This window comes from Barbus barbus, assembly GCF_936440315.1.
Source record: "Barbus barbus genome assembly, chromosome: 43".
Classification (NCBI taxonomy): domain Eukaryota; kingdom Metazoa; phylum Chordata; class Actinopteri; order Cypriniformes; family Cyprinidae; genus Barbus; species Barbus barbus.
In genome coordinates this window covers 13,877,995-13,901,697 of record NC_136721.1, presented here as the reverse complement: position 1 = coordinate 13,901,697, position 23,703 = coordinate 13,877,995, and the positions used below count along the sequence as shown (strand labels likewise).

The window sequence follows — 23,703 nt, the reverse complement described above, 5'->3', positions numbered from 1 at the left end:
GTGTGAATGTCCACAAAACTGGACTATATAAACATATATATAATACTATAATCGGTAGGCTATTTTAAAAAGGAAAATTTAAAAGATAAAAAGGAGAAATTAGGGAGAATCAATGAATTATGAATAATTTATTGCTATTGTGTGAATAACATGTAATCATGTAATCCATAAAAAAGTAACTGTAGTCTTTTAAAATGTGATTTACTCTAATTACAAGTACTTGATTTTTGGAATCTGATTACGTAATCCAGATTACATTAATCAGTTTCTCCCCAGCTCTGTACGAAAAGTAAAATAAATGTTTATTTTATAATGAAATATAAAAATTAATATTAACTTTGTAGAACTTCATTGTCAAATCTCATCTTACTGCTATGCATTTTTGTGCCCAGAATAGGAATATTTGCATGTAAATAGAATATAACGCATAACAGTTATGGTATAGGGGTAGAGTCATTTTTTAAGTTCTTCAGCAAGCCCTGTATGGCCTTCAACTCACTTAGATGTTTTTGAAATATATAATGAAACATTAAAAATAAAACCCTAAATAAAAAAAGACCCAAAGGCATATAAGGATTCTTTCCAATGATATTTTCAAATTTAATTTTTTACACTAGTAAAAAGCAGCTTTGCAAATGAAGTGCATGGGGTCAGAAAAGACAGCAATGTGACACAGATTACAATCAAATTTTGATGTATAAATCAGATTTCAAAACCACCTGAGTGCATTTAGAATAAATATTACATACAGTGGTCTACACTGAAATCTGTTTAGGCACTGAATTTTTGTTGTATATTGTTAGCATCATTTTGATAGGCTATTGGAGGCTTGTAAACTGCATGCCATGAGAAGACCTCTCTTTTCTAAAGTTATTTGCAGCTTCCATGTAATGGACCACAAAAACTTGTATCAAAAAACAAAAAACTAAAACCTAACTGTAGTCAACATATATATTGTATTATGTAATATTGTTTATGGTTATTTTTTTCAAAGGCCCATAAAAATATTTGTAATATTTAGAGATTTTAGCTTTCATAGGAATATGCTGCAACAAGGACTAATGCAGAGTGAATTGAAATGAAAGGATGTTTATATGACATTTATTCTGAGGATAATTACTAGTCAAGCCTGTGTCACAAAATGGGTCGGACACAGACAGGTAAGTGAGTGATAAGCAGGTTTATTGAATAACAGGGGAGATGGCGATCGATGCGAGAAATGGCAGATGAGTGGAAAAATAGCAGATCGTCCTTTGTACGTCTTGCAAGATGTGGAGAGTCTTTCGTTGCAGGAAAGCCAGAGCAGTGTGTCTAAGGACGAACAGGAGCAACACAGGAAGATTGCTGGAGGGAATGCACTGAAAAGGGGTCAGGCCGGTGGTATTCTGACGAAGGGAGTTTTGTGCATACTCGGCCCATGAGAGGTAGCAGTTCCAGCTGTGCTGATCGTTGTGGTAGTATGACCGGAGGTAACGTCCAAGTTCTTGGATCCTGCGTTCCGTCTGGCTATTTGTCTGTGGATGATACCCCCGAAGGACAGGCTCACCGTAACCCCCAGCAAGCGGAAAAAGGCCTTCCAGACTCGGGAGATAAACTGAGGTTCACGGTCTGAGACGATCTCCTCCGGGAGGCCATAGTTTCGGAATACCTGAGTGAATAAACATTCAGCTGTTTCAGACTGTGATTACTCATGATTAATCGCAAATTTAAAATACTAGGATTTACCTGTAAATGTGTTGAAATAAAGAAATGCATGACAAACTAGTTTAAGAAAACATAACCTTTCACATCTCCGCCAGGTATGAGACATAATCCTTATTATTCTTTTGTTTGTTTTTATCAGCCATTATCAGCCTTTATACTGGCAATAAAACGTTTACCAAGCCACATCGCTTCTATCCCAGTATACATTTACCCAACTATTATCAAAAGTATTTCTAAACAAATACAACAAAACATTTTCTTGCGACCTTACATGACGTATTATGATAAAATGCATTATGAAGAAGAATTGGACCTGTTCTGCAGCTAACATTAGCATCATGCTACATAAGACAATTTATTAGATTAATAGTACACTTTTACTCAGAACTTTAAAACAACATCCAGTGCTTGTAATAACTTCCTTTTGCGATCACGTGTATACACTTTGGGCGGCCGCAGTACATTATAAAAGTAGCCCAAAAAAAAGGCAATCCACTGCTCTGTAATTGTTCCCACAACTGTATTTTCAAAATAGCCCAAATGTGCGGGAAAACCGCGACCCTGGCAACTCTGGTTCGCTGCACCCTTATCACATATGAGTATACATCTCTCTCTCTCTCTCTCTCTCTCTCTATCTCTCTCACACTTGCTCTCTCTCTCTGCGTTCGCTTCACTTTTGTCGAGCCCAGCGCCTCATAATCACACAATCCCTGTTTCCCAATGTGCATACTATCCACCTTATCTGCCCTAAATAGTATTGAAAATGACTAATATCACATAGAATTTAGGATGGAAAGTGGGCAGATTGGGACGCAGGCAATAATAGACTTTTTCTTATTTGTAAGTCGCTTTGGACAAAAGCGTCTGCTAAATGACAAAAGTAAAAAAGTAAAGAGTGTAAGGCAGGGACACCGGCAAGGGATAGTAGTATCGCTTTTTATTTAATTTTTTCATTTATATGTTTATTATTGAAATGTTGTTATATGCATGTCAATTTTATTTAATTTCTTTATTTTCTTAAATATGTGGGTAGATAGTATTTATAGAGTTACTAACTTTTTAGTTTTAGTTACTTTTTCTTATTTGTAAGTCGCTTTGGACAAAAGTGTCTGCTAAATGACAAAAGTAAGTAAGTAAGCTTCCACGCTGCCATGATGGCAAGAAGTTGGGGTCAAACGTTATCAAATGATTGCATTAAAAAAATATTAACACGTAACACGTTAATATTTTTAGATTAATCGCATGCGTTAACACGGCAACGTTGACAGTCCTAATATATATATATATAATAAAGTATATATTATAAATATTGTGGTGGGAGGAGCAAACGACAGACACAGTGGGCGTGGCGTCAGGCCTCGGAGAGGTTTTTATTAAACAATAATAAACAAAATAGTGTCCAAGGGAGAAAAAGTGTCCAAAACAAACAGGGGATCTGGTGTCCTCGTCGTGCTGCTTGTGAAGGAGGGCAGTGTTCAGGAGGGAAGGGTCCAGGGAAGGGGCGGAGTCCGGTGGCCGCACGCGCTCCCCTCTCGGGTCCGGGAGCGAGTGGCGGCGGCTTCTTCCAGTGGCGACATCCTACTCCTTGGCCCCAGGAGCTTCTGGGGGACTTGACGTCTAACGGGTGCGGCAGTCCTCCTACTCGACGCGCCCTTCCTGGACCCACGAGGACACCAGCGTGCATGCACGGGGAAGAGACCAGTCTCCCGAGGAGAGGCGCGCTCGGCATTTAAACGGCGGCGGTGATGAGGCTCTATTCACATCAGGTGCGCCTCATCACACGCCGCCAGCCCTGGCTGTTTCAGCGCCCCTCCTCTCTCACACACCCACTCCCGTCGGGAGCCTGGTGAAGGGCGGCGAATACTGGACGGGGTGGTGATGATGATAAGGGGGGAGGCAGCCGACTCGTCACAATATATATTTGATTGAACAGAAGACTTCAAGCAAGCACCATATATATTTGACAAAAATATACTGCTGATGTTTGATGTTGCTTCCAACACTGAATGCAGATGAACCGCAAGCTTATTTAGGGTTTGTCCACAATGGAAAAAGTAGGCCTACTTGAGTTAAAGAATAAGCTTTCACTTTCTATTTAAACTCAAATATGAATTATTACTAATATTAATTATTACATTTATATATTGGCTTTCTGGTGTAAATTCTATAAGATTTGGTAATGCCACTTAACCACTTGGTAAAAGTGTTATGTTTCTTTGTATTCTTCAAAAGCAAAAAGACCCATACTGTGATTATCCAAGCCCAATATATTGATAAGTCAAACAGGGTGTGATTTGTGTCAATGTTACAGGTTTAATGATTTTCATCAAACTGGATTTAAAACAAGCAGATTATTATAATATTAAAATGTATAATATAAATTTCAAGAAATCAAATTGAAAAGAAAAGCTGTCCTAGTTAATTCAAATTTGAAATAATCTTCATGCACACAGGAGGGATCACAATTGATGTAATTAAATTCAAACAAAAATACAAACAAAAAGATAACAATAACTAAACTCACAACAAAAAATATTAAAACAACTGGAAAATCCGATTTTTAATGTTTACTTTTACAACCCATGACATTGCAAGTGCCTAAAAGACTATTAAATCAAAAAAAAGGAAAGCATTACTCGGCTTGGACATGTTTTTTTAGCAATTAATTAATCAATAGTGTTAGTGAAAAAGGTATGACACATAATTACAAGGCAACTAAAAATGTGTTTACAGTAGCCCATTTTTTATTATTTTATTTCTCTAGCTTCAGCCTCAGAAATTGTTGCAAGACACAGTCAGCAGAGTGCAGTATAATGATCAAATTCTCAATAAAGAATTGTATTTTAAGATAACACATTTTAGGATTGTCATTGCTCATAATAAAAAAACACATGCTCCTTAAATTGGACGAATTACATCAATGACTGTGATTGCTGTCGGATTCCAAACACAGTCTTGCTCAAGACCACCTGCAACCATAAACATCCAGGCAGTGTCAAACCCATAATCATGCCAGTTGTTTTGCATTGCTTGGCCTTGGTATTCAATTTTTATAACTTTTCCAACATTAACCTTCACTCTCAGAACACGTCTCTGCTGTTTAGGAACATGCAAAGGGTACATAGAGGCCTTTTCTACATCTCGGCTGAGGTAGACTCCACGCCCAAGCATGCCATCAGACTGACAAAAACCACAAACTTTGATTTTTTCTGCATCTTCCTTAGTTGTGCCATAAAACATTGTGTAGACTTTACTTTGAACTGGTTTTTCATTACTTTGAAGGCTTGGTGGAATTACATCAATGAAAATAATTTGATTTGGATCCCAAACACAGTCTTCTTCAAGACCACTTGGCACCATGCCACATTTTGGAGGACACCAGGCAGTGTTGTACCCGTGCTGATGCCAGGTTTTCTGCATTGGATGATGTTGATGGTTAATCTTCTTCACTCTCCCAACATTGACCTTCACTCTGATAACAACTCTCTCTCGTGGATTATCAAGTGGGTATCTGCTGGCCTTGTTAAGATCTCGGCTGAGGTAGATGCCACGTCCAAGCATGCCATCTGCAGATGGCTGAAAGCCATTAATTTTGATCTGTTCTGCTGCTTTTTCAGTGGTGCCATGATACATTTGGTATACAGTCCCATTCACAGGCTCTGTAGAGCTTTGGAGACATGGTACACCTGGATAGAAGTCACTCTCTGCCCACATGTTTAAACCTAAAGACAAAAATTAACAAATCCAAAAACAGTTTTCATGTTTAGGTTTGGTAAGAGAAGAGCAGAAAAAGTTAGAAAGGTCAGTAAGAAGGGCTGCATTTCTCAAAAGCATCATAAATTAAATTGACTGTAGAGACCATTGGTGGCAATGGGTCTATGATTTACTTAGGTGTGTTTTTGGGAAGTGCAGCCCTTGTCTGTACATTTGATGGAATATGAGAACTTTTGTCTAAATATCAGTCAGGGTTTATGTTACTTACCTCTATGATGACAAATTCAGTCTGAGCAGGGAACAGTAATCTTGGACAGATATTTAACCAGTATGCTGAAGCCTATGAGGGGGAAGTGAAATTTCAATGAATGACCAAAAAAAGCACAAGATACATTTCAAGACAAAGTGGTGTCTCACATCTGATGTTGCCTCTAATGCTGAATGCTTCAGAAAGTAGGAATATAAATGGCACATCTTTCAGGGTGTGTCCATGACAGACGTTCCACTGAGTTTTGGTTTCTTTTCATCTTCAGAAACTACTATGGATTGCAAGAACGGTTTATGCATGAAATTTGTAAAGCATGGTGCTGGGAAGTTTACTGATTTTATTTGGTTTTATGTCTATAAAAATGAAAAGAATATGAAAATAGTCATAAGACTTTGTTAAACATGTTACCTTTTTGTAATGAAAACAATAACTATATATAATAAATATAATATGCATTGTTATATTTTAGCTTGCATGTTTTAATAATAGTAAAAATAAGAAAAAAAAATCCAATTTTGTTTTAAAACCAAGGGTTTTAAATATACGAGTTCTAAATATAATTTAAGTTTCATTTCTTATTTACAGGACTGTTTCCCTGGAAATCCGGTACGTAATCAGAAACTATTTACACAGCACGCGACAGAACATGTTTGAACAGGTCAGGTTAATAAGTAATAAATACAACTCACCTAATATGATATAAACAGATAAGATCAACACATCAAATTATTTATTTACTTTTATTTGAAGTAAAAAAAAACTCGCTCCAGACCAGTGAATACAATATATTTAGTGTTTTTTTTTTAGGTACAAGCACACAGTGTAAAGGGATCACAGGAAGTTTGATTTATCTAACATGTCGCAAGCGATGAACTATAAGCTTTGCTTGTTAATGTTTTTAGTTCACGCCCATTCAAATGGAGAAAGTAAAATATTTGGAGTCACATCTCACATTATACAGATTTTGAATCTTGATTTTTTTTGAGTATCTGAAAATTTCAAATCACTGACAAGCACGAGAGATGTGCATAAAGCATGTTCAGTTTATTACAGTTTTTTACAATCATTTTTGCATTCATATCTTTAAAGAAGCCTTGCATTTGCAGAAGCATTGGTTCAAAAAAACTAATTTATTATGAAATATCATAGGAACATTACTTTAGATCACCCACACACAAGATACCCATAGTTTCACTGTGTAGTTGTTAGTACAATTATTAAATATTGTTGTTCAAAACACATAATGCAGCTTTCATTATGGTTCTACACATTCATACATCATTGTAATAGACTAGAGAGAAAAGAACAGACACTGGAATCATTGAACAAAATCTGAAAATTATTGATGAAATAATCAACTCACAAAAGGTTTTTCAAAAAAATTTCAATAAGAAAAATTAGATAAGAAAAAAAGATAAGAATAAACTACAATAGGCCTACAGTAAAATGCTCACTGCACTTAAATGTTTTTATCAACCCGGTCTTGTGGATTGGGCCACAGGATCTCATCCACATCATAATGGATGTTTTCATTAGCTAAACATCTTGAAAAAAATCTTCCTGCATGGCAAATACAAGCCTGACATTGGTCTCCTCCTGTGATGTCATTGCAGGCATCATCTATAGCCTGGAGAAGAGTGACTTTTGTGAGGGTGCCTATTGTGAACCTTCCACCTCCATGTGGAGAAAAACTCCTCAGTCGAGTATGGGGGTAGATACAAGGTGAGAAACTATGGATGGGCCTGAAATTATGATTGCTCTCAGTGCCGTTGCTAGGAATTGCACTGATTTTGCTATGGGGTCATTCATTGGGGGGTGGTCAGGCCCCCCAGTGAACATCGTTCTGAGTCCCTCTCAACCGCTGGACTCTCAACCTCTCCTCCATGTCATGGCCAGGTTAAAGCCTGCCTCATCCAAAAATATGAATGGTTTTCATCAGCTTCCAGCTCTATCACCTTCTAAAAAGGCACTTACAGTATTGTAGGAAAAACAAATACTGATAACAATGATATAGATATAGAGTCATGGCCAAAAATATTGGCACCCTTGGTAAATATGATCAAACAAGGCTGTGAAAATTAATCTGCATTGTTAATCCTTTTGATTTTTTATTTTAAAAAATCACAAAAATCTAACCTTTCATTGGATAATAATTTAAAACAGGGGGAAATATCATTATGAAATAAATGTTTTTTCTCAAATACATGTTGGACACAATTATTGGCACCCCTAGAAATTCTCCCTAGTAAAATATCTCTGAAGTATGATGTTGCATATAACACTGAATGCAGACTCTCTGAAAGCAGATTTATAAATCATTAGCTTATGGGTGTATCCACAATGGAAATAACACTTGAGCAAAAGAAAATGCTTTCACTTTCTCTTAAACTTGGTAAACTCTAATATGAATGATTACATTTATATATGAAATTATAAATGGACTTTACTGCAGTAAATTCTATAAGATTTGGTAAGGCCATTTAGTTATTTGGTAAAAGTGTGTTGTTTCTATGTCTGCTTGAAAAGCAATTTATCCAAGCCCAATACAGTATATTGGTATGTTTGAAGTAGCTTAAACAAGGTGTGATTTTTGTCCATGTTGCTGGTAGTTTCATTTTTACTTTAAATTTCCTGTAAACGTTCCACCAAACCTAGCTGTGACTGTTGGTGTCTAAAGGTCACAGCTATGAACAATAAGCACAGATGAAATGCTCAAAAAGATCATATCAACACATCCAAGAGCAGTTTTATGACTGTGATGAGTTATTTAGGCAAAAACTAATCAATGTTTTAAAGTCTATTTTCATCTTCATCCACACAGATGAGGGTGATCTTTCACGAGGTCACAAGTGACAATTAAATACAAAAAAATAAAATATTTTTTTTTTTATTAAACTCACCGCAACTTGTAAATGAATGTAACATTATAAGTAGTCGTAGACTGTTATAGATTTTGGTTTCCTGCCTTGCCCTACATGTACAGTGATTTCTCTGGATTCCCTGAATATTTTCACAATATTATGTATAGTACTTGGTGAGAGACTTAAATTCTTTGCAATTTTGCATTGTGAAATGTGATTTTTGATTTGTTTGACACTTCTCTCGTGAAATTTGTCACAAAGTGATGAGCCAATACCCAGCTTTGCTTGCAAAGATTTGAGATGCTCCTTTTATACCCAAACATGATACCTTGACCTATTACCAGTTCACCTGCTTACTGTGAACTGTTTCAAAACAGTTGAACATGGATATTCTATAATCTTTTCACTTTTATTTTGCCTCTGTCCCAACTTTTTTAGAATGTGTTGCAGCCGTCAAAAACAAAATTTATTCATATTTACAAAATACATTTACGTTGGTCAGTGAAAACTTTGGAAATCTTTTCTTTGTACCTTTGTCAATTAAATAAAATTAAAGAGAATGAACAAATCACAGATTCTTGATTTGATTTTATTGCATTAATGTCCCAACTTAGGGTTGTATAACAAATTATAGTGATTGCTGCTCTTTCAGTTGTGTCATGATAGATTTGGTGTATGTTACCATTCACAGGCTTTGAAGAAACGACACATCTGGATACAAGTCACTCTCTGGCCACACAAAAAAAGAATCTATCTCCATGTTCAAGTCTGGTTAGAGAACAGCAGAAAAGGAATACTGGTTTGTTGTCTGTACATTTGAAAGAATATGAGAACATTTGTTTAAATAATCACAAATGGTCAGATATTTTATTTACCTCTACAATGACAAATTCAGTCTGATTCATACTAAACTTGGACAGACCTTTAACAAATGAGCCGAAGCCTATATGACATGGCATGGCAATAAAGGTTTTATGAGAGGCCATAAAGAAAAAATTGCAATCACCTGAAGCAGCAAGAGTGAGTCAATTATAAAGTATTTTTTGTTGTTTCTCTGATTACATACACTTAATTTGACACCGCAATTTTATTCTGTGTGGGCACTTACATGTATGTATGTGTCATATGAATATTGGAGGAAAAACTGAAAATAAATTGAATTTCTCTGTCAGCCCACGGCAATAAAGGTCATCTTTATCAGATGCTGTACATTGGGGTTCAAAGGTTCGTAGATGTACCAGTTATCATGGCACATAAGTTCCTAATTGTAAAGTATGAACCAATGTCATTGATTATTAAATGGCTAAAGAGGGGACAAAACAGTCTGGTGGTGCTTTATTAAAAGTCCAATTTAACAGAATGCAAAAGTCTAACATGATTGAGGCTAAACAATGCTGAAGAGATAGACAAATTAAGCAAATTATTTACATTTAAAAAATAAGTCTGTATAACTTTTTGTACATATAAATAATATATTTTATATTCATATTCATTAGAAGAATATTTCCAATTTAATTAATTTTGATCAATAAAAGTTCAATAAAGGTTAGGCAGAGGTACTATGAATTGTAACAGAATAAATCTCTCTTTTTTTTAGCTTAACCAAGTAAGCTTAATTGTATAATGCACATTTAATTTAAGTCTGTAATTGTAGGCTTGTGTTTTGATCCTGAATGCACACTTTGTATTCTACAGATTATTGTGTATGGGGCAAAACAGATTACAACACTGAAACCATACAAATGTATGTATCAAAATGTGTTATTGGTTTAATCTGGTCAACATCTTCAGAGGATTCTACAAAAACTTTCTTTTTTTGTCTTTGGATAAATTAAATCAATGACTGATTCATCTTGGATCCATGAGTGCAGCAGTATGGCAAGCCATTTTGACTTTTATTCCTTCACATGATATGAATTCTTGATATCAACAATTCAATTTTTACTAGTTAAAATGTTAATTCTTGATATCAGGAATTATATTTCTACTAGCAACAATGACTATTGTTGATATCAGCAATAACATTTCCACTAGTTAAAATGCTAATTCTTGATATCAACAATTTAATTGTTGATATGTGTAATTGTATTTTCACTAGTTAAATGTCACCATAGGCTGCCATTCAAAATCAATTGTTGATATCAAGAATTCATTTCTTACTAGTTGAAATCCAATTTCACATCAGAAATACAATTATTACTAGTAAAAATGTATATTCTTGATATCAACAATTAAATTGTCACTAGTGACAATGTTCATTTCTGATATCTGAAAATGTATTTCTGATATCAACAATTGGGAGGGTAATTTCTAATATCAACAATTTAATTGTTGATATCAATAATTAAATTGTTGATATCAGAAATTAACATTGTCACTATTGACAAATTGTTGATATCAAGAACTAAATTGTTGATATCAATAATTACATTTTTGATATCAATAATTAAATAGTTGATATCAACAATTTAGTTCTTGATATCAAGAATAGACATTTTTACTAGTAAGAATTGTATTTCTAATGTGAAATTTGAATTTTAAAATAGTAAGAAATTAATTCTTGATATCAAGAATTAGCATTTTAACTAGTAAAAACTGAATTGTTGATATCAAGAATTCATATCCTGAGAAGGAATAAAAGTCAAAACGGCTTGCCATAATTTCACATATCAGAAATGCAATTCTTACTAGTAAAAATGGCTATTCTTGATATAAAGAACTAAATTGTTGATATCAATTTAATTGGACTTGGTGGCCAATAAAAAGAAACTGGATAAAATTACTTTTTTAAACCATTAACAATAAATAAATAAATAAATAAATCCAGTCATAATTTCATGTTTCATTGACAAAACAAACTAATAAAAGGAGCCGTTTCTGTGCATGGACGTTCTTCCGCCATCTTTGGCCAATGCTGACGCTAAAAAGAGGATTATGGGAAAACCAGATCTCATTAATACACAAAAGCAGTGATGACGGACTGTTATTCTTTGAGGAATAAAAAAAAAAAAAAAACACTTTGGCTACATAGTCCTGTAATTTCGTCCTGTAAGTTTTACGTTAGTATTTCGAGTAGAATCAGCAACAAAAAGAACAGACAGGGTAAAACAACCTCTAAAAATGGGTAGATCATTTCAATGATCTGAATCCGTTGTGGATCCCAAACACAGTCCTCTTCAAGGCCGCTCGGCACCATGCCACATTTTGGAGGGCACCAGGCAGTGTCGTACCCGTGATCATGCCAGGTGTTTTGCAGTGGGTGACCTTGATGATCAATCTTCTTCACTTTCCCAACATTGACCTTGACTTTCAGAACCACTCTCTGGTATGCTTGCAGTTTTAGAGGATACCTACGGGCTTTCTCTAGATCTCGGCTGAGGTAAACACCACGTCCAAGCATGCCATGAACAGACTGATGAAAACCCTCTTTTCTAATTTTCTTTGCAGCCTCCATGGATGTGCCATGGTACATGGTGTAGACTTGACCTGATACTGGATTTGTGTTGCCTTGGAGGAAAGTCGAGCTATTTCCACCCCACATGTTATCCACCTGGACAAATCACAAATCTGTGTCTTCAAAATATGCATATAAACAAACAAACAATACGAAGATTTATAGCTACTGAATCACAAGTTTAATAAAAAATAATTGATATTGAAAAGAATCTGTCTTAGATTAATAAAAAAAAAAAAAAACAATCACTTACCTGCCCTTAAATTCAAACAAGCTATTTACGTGATGTTCTCCGGAAATGCCAACAGTAGGCTATATCCTTTAAATAGCCTAACCACAGAACGTCAACAAACTTTTAGCCCGTAGACCATTTAAACATTACAATATTACCTTAAACAGCGGAGCCAAGGACGTACATTGGAATACGTCGAGCTGTCATTTAACACTGTCATTTGGCACTTTTCGAATTATAGCACTTTTTAAAATTAGAAATGAAAACTCTCTTTAAGCGCACGGGTCGTTCTCTCTTTAACTTTCACTTTCTTTGATAATCGCCATTGGCCATCCGCGCTGTCAATCATCATTAAAAAGAGACGTCACCACGCCGCAGCCACTAGGCTACTGCTTGATTCGTATCAAAAAAATAAATAAATAATATAAAACAGTTTTTGTTTGCTCTTTGATAATTGCAGTATTCAGTGGCCGTGTGCTTCTGAACTGAAGAGGCTAAATCCCCTTTACTCGTTTGTTTTTCAGTCCAATCTTAATTCATTAATTTTATAATTATTTATCATTTATAATTATATATAATTATTTACACTATAAAAATAAATCCGTAAAATAGCAGAAATGTACTGGCAGCTCATTACACATTATCCGTTAATTTTACAGACATTTCTGTTAACTCTAAAACACAATGCAATGAAGTGTAAAATTCTAAATATTGGTAAAACACCTGAAAAAATAAATACGGAAAAGTTCCTTCAAATTATACAGTATATTGTTTGTGCCCTATTTTAACACATTTTTTATGATTTCTTGTATTTATAATTTTTTTTCACAAGACAAAAGGAACAGCATTTACCTTACTCATTTGAACTTATATATTTATTTATTTATAGCCTACGTATATAGACATATTAACATACTTTTTTTACCAAAACAATTTTGCATTAATATTTTTTTTATTTACAGGGGGTTAATATGAATGAGTATAAGGAAACTCCCTTCAGAAAACTTTAGATGGCATTTTCTTTTTCACTTACCTCCGTGTTCATAATAGCAGTGCAGAGCAGCTTTATTTACAGCGGTAACCAAAGGAACCCTAAATTGAGGCCATAAGCGCCATCTGCTGTCATAGAGTGAATTTGCATGTTCTTTCAGTCCATTTAGGGTTTTTCACACATCTAAAGTCAGACCATTCTATTTTTGCCTCAGATCTTGAAATCATGTTTTTTTTCTAGTTATGTAAGGTTAAAATACATATTTTGCCTGTAATTTAATTAAGGTCTACTAAAATGTGATTAAATTTTTTTTCTCATACCACAATATAATATCGATATCGTCTGGACAGTGGAAAATATCGTGATATGAATTTTAGCTCATATCGCACACCCCTGAATGGAAGTATTCAAAAAGCAGCTGGATTCGGGTGTGGGTGGTGTTTCTGTAACAAAGACGGCATGACAACGGAGTTGAGGATCCAAATGCAGGCTTCATTCAAAGTGTAGTCAGACAGGTGTGGACAAAAACAGGCAAAGAACAATATCCAAGGCATGGCAAAAGAGTAATACAATTAACAGGCAAAGGTCCGGGCAAGCAGCAAATAATCCAAAACAGGATAACAGTCCAGGGTTAAAACATGAAGGCAAAGCAAGAAAACAAGGAACTTGGAAAACAAGGAATGCACGGAAACCAAGAAAACCTTCGAACATTTAAACACCATCAATGTGAATGTGTGTGTGCGTGCGTGCGTGTGTGTCATTCCTAAGGCCAAAGTATACTTCGGCCGTCCGTGCACCGTCCGCATTACGTCATTTTCGTCACCCGGAGGGCTTGCGGACAGCCGCACACCCCGTCCGTGTGCAGGCAATTCTTTGAGAATGGTGCGCGTACAACAGAGCATGTGCAATAAAAAGGCAGCAGATACTCGAGTCCAAACAATTGTACTGTGCATGTGTCGAACTCAGCAATCCGTGCTAATCCTTAGATGACTATGCTTTGAAAGCTGTGCAGGCACAGCTCTGCGCAAGACGGACCGGAATGCGGAAAGTGAAGTATACCCGGGCCTTTATACTGTGAGATTGATGAGGTGATGAGATACAGGTGAATGCAATCAGTGAAGAGTCTGGGCAAGGGATCATGGGGAATGTAGTGTATGAGAGTTTGACAACAGTCTGGGGTAGAGTGCCCTCTGGTGACCATCAAGGGCACTCCAGCAGGTGATCATAACACCTTTGTGTTAGTCTCAGCCTCAGACATCACGCCCACGGACCGTTGGCTAAACGTCTGATGCATATGGCACACTTATCTGGAAACACTTCAGGAGTGTTGAAGTCATCGTCGGATTGGTTGAATTTTACAGGATTTCTGGGAGACGTGTGTGTCGCGTTCTTTAACGTTCTGCCTGGAAACAAAGATGCCGTGACGCCAAACCCCCTCACGAAAGAAGAAAGCCATCGTGTTTACAACTGTGACGACGAGCGCTTATCAGGGTCAACTAAACACTGGATTTTCAAAAGTATATGAAATATTTCAAGTTCGCGGCATAGAATCTTTAACATACGTCCGAGAGTTTTACACACTGGTCTGTAATTGTTGTGACATTTCCACGCACCGAAACGTGACACTGAACGAAATGAACTGTGATTGGTTGTTTGACATGTCGGTCAAACGGCATCATGGGCGGGCCTTGGCCAATAAAAGCTGCCATATATTCCAGACCTTCAGCCATCAGTCTGAAGGTCTGGCTACGCGAGACTATGTGTTAGAAACATTTGCACAGTAATTTAAAGCCAAGGTAAGATAGAAAGAGAGAACAATCCTCTAGGACAGACTTCTTGAATGTGCACAACTCATGTTTTGCAAATAAGTTTAATTTCTTGGCCAGCCGACATCATTGCAGACAGTAGGTCAACATTATCAGTCTTCTGTGCCATTGAAGTTCCTGATTATAAAGTATAAACCATATTGAAATGACTCAAGTATGGACAGAACGGTTATAAGGCGATACTTTATTTTAAGTCAAAATCAGTGGAATGCTAACAACTCTAATAAGGCTAAGGCTAAAAAGGCTTCATATATCAACAGAACGATACAAATCAGCAGGCATAAATCTTAATTCAACCAAGAATAAACTGGGACATGGGAACTTCCAAATAACAGGCATGAGAAAACCTCTGGAAGGAATTGGTGAAGAACTGTGCAGGAATATCCTGTGCTGTTAACTAGTGCTTCAGTAGTCTATAACGAAAAACACAAGCAGACATTTGAGTTTTTAGTTTAGGAACATAATTTTTCTTTAAATGTGTTTTGTAAATCTGAGTTCTTTCCAACATGCTTATTTTTGAAAATATTATAATATAATACTGAGCTGAAAATGATTAAAGCTTGTTAATCCTAGATGTAAATTAGCTGGAAAGTGAAGATGTTTTATAACCTTGAGGACAGTGGTGTGCACAGACCTCCGGAGGGGCAGGGGAGACATGCCATTACGAGGGCACTGCACGCCACTGTTTGAGCAGAATCAAACACGCACACACAGCTCTTAGTTGAAATGTAAATATGTGGAAAGTGAGACAGATCTGTGGGACAAAATGTAATAAATCAGAGAAGTTGGCAGATGTGTGGAAAGAGCTTGTTTGAATGAAACAAATATTGTAAGATGTTTTGAGAGTTCTCCTCTGGCCAAACCACGTTATTCTGATCCCAAAAAAAGTTCCTGGTTCATCAATAGGGTGCAATACATTATTTTATTTATTTTATTATATATTATATTTATATATGATTATATTATTATTATATATTATTTAGGCTATATAATTTGATTGCATTTCAGTTTTGGATCAATGAAATCTAATTTAATTCAGGAAAGGTCAGTAGTTTATTTAAGTTATTTTATTAATGTTTTAATGACAAAAATACCAAAACTAAAATTTCCCTTGTTTTTCTGTTGTTTTGGTTCTGCCCACCGCCAATGAGGTATAAATGTGAAACTGTGGAATCACAGAAAAGGAAAGAATATGGCATAAATTATTGATTAGATTAGGTATAAATAGAGTAGACGTATCTCAAAGTCAGTGTCTCAAAATGAGGTTATTTGAATGACTTGAATAAAATTCACAATTTTTTTCTAACCATTTGAGCTACGGTGTGTCAACTAACTAATAATATTTCCTAGTAATTACTTAGAGTTCAGTAACAACTTTGATTTTAGTTTTGATTTTCAACACAGACATGCAAACACAATGCAAGTGTAAAAAAAATATATATATAAAAAATAGAACTTCAACAATACAGCGATTAATTCAACAGCAATGTTTAATTTTTAAAAAACTTGAAAAGTAATCAGGACATTTGTCATTTCTTTTCTATTTCTATTGTCTATTTTGTACATTTTTAATGATAGCACCCACACTGCACTTGTGGGTAGACATACTGCAGTTGTGGGTAAATTATATCAATGATCTGAATCTGGCATGGATCCCAAACACAGTCTTCCTCCAGGCCGCTCGGCACCATGCCGCAGTTTGGAGGACACCAGGCAGTGTCGTATCCTTGATCATGCCAGGTTTTTTGCAGTGGATGACCTTGGTAGTCTATTTTTTTTACTCTTCTGACATTGACCTGCACTCTAATCACAACTCTTTGATGCTCAGGCAGATGAAGTGGGTATCTGCTGGCCTTGTTGAGATCTCGGCTGAGGTAGACGCCATGTCCAAGCATGCCATCTGCAGATGGCTGGAAGCCACAGGTCATGATCTGCTGTGCAGCATCTCGAGAGGTCCCATGATACATGAGATATATTTTACCATTCACAGGCTCCGTATAGCTTTGGAGACATGGCACACCTGGATACAAATCATTCTCTGCCCACATGTTTAAATCTAGATAAAGCGAACAAAACTGTTCATCTGCTGTTGTATAAAGACGTGCTGTGAGGTTTGTCGATATAGTGAAAAAGTTTAAAGAAATACGATCGATGCTTACCTCTTGGAAATCAAATATAGACTGTGCAAACAGCTGCTTAAGAGGTGGGGAATATCTTGAAGCCACACCTTCGACAAGATGGAAACCCCCCAAACTTTAAGTTTCGTTTCTTTCGAAAATAGCAGTCTTATATAACAGAAACAGCTTTTACAGTTGATCATCTCAAATTTATCTCAAATTGAGAATCTTGATGAAGATTTTACAGTTTAGAGTTTCCTTGTACCCCTCACTGTCATCGTTTTATTGACATCTATAAAATCACTTTAGCATCATTTTAATTGGTACAGTTAACTTTAATAGCTTTATAGTTGTAACCTTAACCACCCCCCCTTTTTTTAACAGAGCATTAGCACAAGTTTGTGTTGTGTAAATAAGTATTAAGACAGTAATAATCAGAGGTCAATGATCAAATAATCACCAGCCGATTAGAAAATGTAATCATTTGTATTTGAACTTCAACGTATGAAAATATGAAACAGAAACAAAGATATCCTATAAAAAGAAATGAGGGTAAGATTGTTTGTCTTTTCAATTAGATGCCGTGCAGCTGCAGCTGCAGAAGTGATTCAGTCCAAAAGACATTCGCATTTAACCCATCCAACGTGCACACACACAGCAGTGAACACACACACACACACACACACACACACACACCCAGAGCAGTGGGCAGCCATTTATGCTGCGGCACCCGGGGAGCAGTTGGGGGTTCGGGTTCAAGGGTACCGCAGTCGTGGTATTGAGAGCGCTCAATACCACGAGCACTCCCCCCACCTACAATCCCTGTCGGCCTGAGACTTGAATCCCCAACCTTTGGATTACCAGTCCAACTCCCTAACCGTTAGGCCACGACTTCCCCATAAAAAGGTACCTAATTCAAATCATCTTGATGGAAAAGGTATTCATTTTTATTGGAAATGTTATTTACCATATGTGTAATATTTTCTAAAGCTCTCGACCCACTTTTCTGTTCATCACCAGTCAAATAATTATATTTATTAACAATTAGACTAAATGTATTATTAACACATTTATCATTAACATAATTAGCCACAATAAAGAGAGCTGAGAATGTCACTTGGCAAACATATTTTTGCAATAGGACCTAAAGAGTACAAGAATAACAAGCAAAGAAGACAATAAATATTGTACGGGTTACAATACTGAAATGGATAAAATCCTTCTAAATGTAGGCTATAAATAGGGCGTCACGAAAAAATGCTTAACAGTTATGAATAATCTTTAACAACTTTCTTTCCGCGACTTTTTCCTATTCTATTCACTCAATTTAACCCTAACCCTAACGAAAAGATTTTGGAGTTGTAGTTTGCGTTGTGCTTTTTGTCCCTTAGCAGCGTCCGTTCAGTGACGTAATACATAAACAAGATGGCTACTTCCACGGGCTTCAGCAAAGGTGCTGCACTCTCTAAAGCAGATTACCTTAAACGGTATGTATCTAGTGATGAAGCTGGCAAGAAGTCTAAAGAAAAGAAGCTTAAGAAGAAACGGCCGAAACCCACGGGGAGAGGGTAAATATGATCGGTCACACGTAACAGAAATGCATATTTTAGCTCACGGTATCCAGAACTACAGCTGAGTCTCAGATACTTACAGAGTTGCCTTCATGCACAGAATGTTAGAAAGTAGGAAATGGCATGAGAGGTTCATCCATTTAACTCATTATAAATTACAGGATGAAGATTGTGGACGACGACGTTGATTGGAGGCAACTGGCAGCTCAGAATGAAGAAGAAAAAGAAGAAGAAGATGAGGCGCCAGTGGTGTGTAAAAGCATGCTTTGCCTATTTCAGATTTTAGTCTTAACTTACTACAAACGGTAATTTAAGTAGTGAACATTCTACTGAGTATGCATACCAAGTGCTTTTGTAACACTTGACCATACATAATATGAATTGATATACATATTGTATACATATTGAATTGCAGTCTAGTCTTTAATCGCTATTAAAAATGTACTTTGGTTTTACTTTGGTTATGGAATATGGATTTTGTGCATGGCCATGCATACAGCAGTGTTGAATCCTCCTTTTTTTAGATTGCAGACGTGATAGATGAACGCCCAGATGAGATCAAGCAGCTCGAGGCATTTGGGACTGGCAAGTGGAAAGTGATTGGCGGTAAGACTTTCTGTATACATTTAGTTCTTGTACTTGCTTCTGTTTGTTTGTGCATATTTGAGTACTTCTATGTTTTTTTTTATCTGTAAATAATTGAAAATAGGGTTTTTATACCCTACCATTCAGAATTTGGGGTTGATAAGATTTTTAAATATCACCCTGTCCGAAATCAGAACTACAATAGAAAAGTAATATTATGAAATAGTTTTACAATTTAAAATGACTTTTCTATTTATGTAATTTATTCCAGTGATGACAAAGCTGAATTTTCAGCATCATCAGTGCAGTCTTCAGTGTCATGTAATCCTTCAGAAATCATTATAATATGCTGATTTGGTGCTCAAAAGAGTCATTTATTATTATTAGTGCTGGGCAATGATTAATCACTTCCAAAAGTTTTTGTGTACATAATAAATGTGTACGTACTGTGTATATTTATTATGTATATATAAATACACACATATGCATGTATATATTTAAGAAAAAAAAAATGTTTATATATTAAATACATTATATATAATGTAAATTATATGAATATAAATATATACATGTAAATATTTTCAAAATATACACTGTGTGTGTCTTTATATATGCATAATACATTTACACAGTACACACACACACATTATGTAAACAAAACTATTATTTTGGATGCGATTAATCACAATTAATCTTTGCCCAGCACTAATTATTATCAATGTTGAAAACAGTTGCACTGCTTAATATTTTTTTGTAGAAACCATAATACATTTATTCGTAATGGAAATGTTTTTTAACATTGTAAATGTCTACACATTGTCACATTTTGACAACTGAATCAACTGAATCTTTGCTGAAACAAATATTAATATCTATAAAAAAAGCAACAGTAGTGTGCATACATCTAATTTTTATATATATAATAAAATTTGTGTCTTATATTGTAGCAACAGAGAGAGATCCCCAAGAAACCCAGGACTCTGCATTAGATAAAAGGTATAAAGAAACTTCCTCTTTAGTTCTAATGCTTTTTTAAGTTGTTACTGCTTAAAGAGTGTAATAAATGTTCCTTTTTTAGCTCGGACCCTGACAGATGTCATAGAGTGCGACATGATTCGCCAGAGACTTCTCCTGTACAGAGGGTGCGGCACGATTCCCCTGAGCTCTCACCCAAGAGGGCTCGGCACGACTCACCGGATCTCTCACCTCAAACACACAGAGCCGAGAACAAAAACAGACGGCATGATTCCTTATCACCTTCCCCTCCAAGAAAAAGCCACAAGAGCTCACCCTCCAGAACTCAAAGGCCGCATGATAAAGGTACAGAAATCTATCCACAAATCAGAAACAACATTTTCACTATGAGTTATGTGGCTCAAAACGATCTGTTATTTCAGAGTCTCCACACAGAAAAAAGACAAAAGCAGCCTCGTCAGATGACCTTTCGCCGCCCAGGAGACGAGTACGAAAAGGCAAAAACTCAGACTCGGATCTGTCTCCACCCAGAAAAAGAGGCCAGGGTGGAAGAGGTTCAGATTCAGATCTCTCTCCTCCCAGGAAGAGGCCTCAGGGGGGACATGGTTCAGACTCAGACCTGTCTCCATCACGGAGGAGACGCTCTCCTGACGGACAGGCAGTGAGTTCAGGGTTCATGTTTGAGGATCCTTTATATCAGTGGTCCTAGTGGCCCACTAGGGGGCCCTAGCAAACTTGAAACGGGCTGCAGCATGGTTTAAAATTAATTAAATAAACTATAGAATTTACTTTTTCTTTTAGTTTTGTATATAATAAATGAACTGAATACAAATGCTAAAAAAATTTAAACTGAAATCATACTACTTTTTATTTTTTTCCCTTCAACAACATTTATTTTTATTAAAGAATATACAGTTTTTGAAACTTCTGGAATCACTAAATTAATTGTGGTTGATTTCTTTAATGTCTTCCAGTTTGTGTTACTAAAAGAGTTTGAAAACAAGCAGTTTTGTCACAGTTACCAGAGAAAATACCAGAAAAAAGTGTGGGGGCCCTTCAATCATTGTGTTGGACAATGATTTAAACAGTCTGAGAACCACTGCTTTAAAAAAAGACTGATTGCACATCAAGTAATGTAAAATATTACCCATTTCAGAATAAAACATTTAATTATTTAAGTGCTAATGTTACTTTGTGTTAGTTACTTTTTTATGACCTTTTCTGGTTTTTTTTGTGGCTTTAGGAAATGCCCATTTGGTGCATTAAATTTTTAACAGCGTCACTTTTCCATGGATCCCACATAAAATGGGCAACATATTTAAATTTTTTCCTATTCATTTTTAAAAATGAAAGTTGTAGGATAATTGTATTTATTAAGATTTTTACCATTTTTGTTTTCAGGCCCCTCGAATGCTGTCTGGTGGAGCTGCAGGGCTCGTCTCTGTCGACATTTTGAGGAAAGAACAGGAAGAAATACGCAAAAGGGAAAAGCGCAACCAGCCTCTTGAAGGTCTCTTAAAAAGCAGTTGATAATATTGCGTATTCGAAACGAAAGTATTGTTTTATTTCCTAAAATTAATTGCGTATGTTTTTTCAGAGGCATCAAGAAATGCAGAGACAATATTTCGAGACAAGTCGGGTAAGGTACGCAACCTGGAGTCAGAAAAAGTCGAGCTTGGCAAGAAAGCAGGAGAAAAAGCAGAGAAAGATGAAAAATATGCACAATGGGGAAAAGGGTGAGGTTCATTTAATATTGTTCAAATGCAGATATTATATTGTGATGTGTCACTAGCTTTGACATCTGTACTGTCCTCATTCAGGCTTGCTCAGGAAGAAATGCAGCAGCAGAACGTGATAGATGCCATGCGGGAGGCTCAGAAGCCGCTAGCGAGACACATTGACGATGAAGACCTCGATCGGATGCTGAGGGAGCAAGAGAGAGAGGGAGACCCAATGGCTGCCATGCTTCGCAAGAAGAAAGACAAAAATGATAAATTAAAAGGAATCAAAGGTAAATGTGTGGAATAATACGCAAATTGCGATTTGATCCCTGTTTACAATTATTACTTTTAGGCCGGGTTTCACAGACAGGGCTTAGACTAAGCCAGGATTAGGCCAGTAGTGTCCTGGCCAAATTCCCTCCACTGGCCTCTATCATGCCTCCTAATAATCCCCATACACTTGATTGGCTCTATGACTCTCTCTCCTCTCCACCTGTATCTGGTGTGTGGTGAGCGCACTGGCGCCGTTGTGCTGTGGCTGCCGTCGCATCATCCAAGTGGATGCTGCACACTGGTGGTGGTTGAGGAGAGACCCCCCCACATGATTGTAAAGCGCTTTGGGTGTACAGCTATTCACAATAAAGCGCTATATAAATGCATCATTCATTCATTCATTCATAGTTCAATTTGGACATTTAAGTAATAAATGTGTTTTTATAAATGTGCCTTAGAAAAGAATATTACTGGTGTCCATCTTGAGACAAAACAAAAGCACTGATATGTTTTAAGATCAGACAGTGGAAGTTTCTTTCACTTGAAACAGCTCTGATTTACAGTATAGTCTGGGACTAGGCTTAAGCCTTGTCTGTGAAACTGGGGGTTATTGTTTATGTTTAGCAACAAGCCTAGACCACAGTACTAATCACAGTATTTTGTTTTAATGTTTTTTTTCTCCAGAAAAACCTCGCTACAAAGGTCCACCTCCACCTCCGAATCGTTTTAACATCATGCCAGGGTATCGCTGGGATGGAGTTGACAGGTAAGAGGTTTTGATGAATGACAGCTGGTTCGAAATATCATGAGCAAACCTCAGAAAACGGTTTAAATGACTTTTCCTCTGAACCTTTAGGTCCAATGGTTTTGAGCAGAAGCGGTACAGCAGGATATCCGATAAGAAAGCCGTCCAGGAGATGGCATACAAGTGGAGTGTGGAAGACATGTAGATCCAGATGTGTGTGTAGAGATTCATGATTTAAAAACTGAAATGACTGGCATTAGTACAGTTCCCACTGCAGCTGCACAGAACTTTGTGTTCCATCGAAAACCAAGATATTTGTGTGCAGTTATCAGTCCTACGGTGTACAAGAAACATACTTTCCTTATTAAATGCTACTTTTTTAACAAATCTGTTTTGTCTTGATTTTGATCAGCACCATTTCTAAACCAACAATTTTATTTAACAGAACAAATTCTGGGCACACTAGATGATGCAGCAAACATTGTTTTCTTCATTTTAGAGAGAACTTTTATTTCATAATGTGATTTTTCGCCCCACTTCCAAAAGTTTTGCTTAAGTGAAAGTTTAATTTTTATGAATATTTCGAATGATGGATCAGACTTTATTTTTACTTGCTCATGTTTACCAAGAAGGCTAATAATTCTGGAGACAGATCTTCTTAAATGT

The 23,703-nt window shown here is 36.2% G+C and overlaps 3 protein-coding genes across 4 annotated transcripts; 1 reads left to right on the top strand and 2 right to left on the bottom strand.

Annotated features, from left to right (window-relative positions):
- Positions 1–1,369: 1,369 nt before the first annotated feature.
- LOC306862288 (uncharacterized protein) lies at positions 1,370–5,418 on the bottom strand (the record flags this gene model as incomplete). The annotated part of the gene is made up of 2 exons (XM_079405033.1): positions 1,370–1,648; positions 4,621–5,418. 2 exons carry the CDS (start codon positions 5,416–5,418, stop codon positions 1,370–1,372), a joined length of 1,077 nt encoding a protein of 358 aa, XP_079261159.1.
- A 6,156-nt stretch (positions 5,419–11,574) lies between these two features.
- LOC306862287 (uncharacterized protein) lies at positions 11,575–17,098 on the bottom strand (the record flags this gene model as incomplete). Its single annotated transcript, XM_079405032.1, has 2 exons — positions 11,575–12,097; positions 16,643–17,098. 2 exons carry the CDS (start codon positions 17,096–17,098, stop codon positions 11,603–11,605), a joined length of 951 nt encoding a protein of 316 aa, XP_079261158.1. The 3' UTR covers positions 11,575–11,602.
- Positions 17,099–18,570: 1,472 nt separating this feature from the next.
- On the top strand, positions 18,571–23,422 carry LOC306862400 (BUD13 homolog). 2 transcript variants are annotated; one of them, XM_079405194.1, is made up of 11 exons: positions 18,571–18,735; positions 18,900–18,987; positions 19,263–19,344; positions 20,271–20,319; positions 20,402–20,643; positions 20,721–20,959; positions 21,700–21,808; positions 21,896–22,034; positions 22,119–22,309; positions 22,977–23,058; positions 23,149–23,422. In XM_079405194.1, exons 1-11 carry the CDS (start codon positions 18,593–18,595, stop codon positions 23,240–23,242), a joined length of 1,458 nt encoding a protein of 485 aa, XP_079261320.1. In that variant the 5' UTR covers positions 18,571–18,592; the 3' UTR covers positions 23,243–23,422. The 2 variants fall into 2 exon arrangements, with proteins under 2 accessions (XP_079261320.1, XP_079261321.1); XM_079405195.1 differs by having other exon boundaries at positions 18,590–18,654.
- The last annotated feature ends 281 nt before the right edge of the window (positions 23,423–23,703 follow it).

Coding starts and splice junctions, on each gene's coding strand:
- LOC306862400 (XM_079405194.1), top strand. CDS start 18,593: ATGGCTACTTCCACGGGCTTCAGCAAAGGTGCTGCACTCTCTAAAGCA. Junction 19,345..20,270: donor CAAGTGGAAAGTGATTGGCG/GTAAGACTTTCT, acceptor CTTATATTGTAG/CAACAGAGAGAGATCCCCAA. Junction 21,809..21,895: donor GCGCAACCAGCCTCTTGAAG/GTCTCTTAAAAA, acceptor ATGTTTTTTCAG/AGGCATCAAGAAATGCAGAG.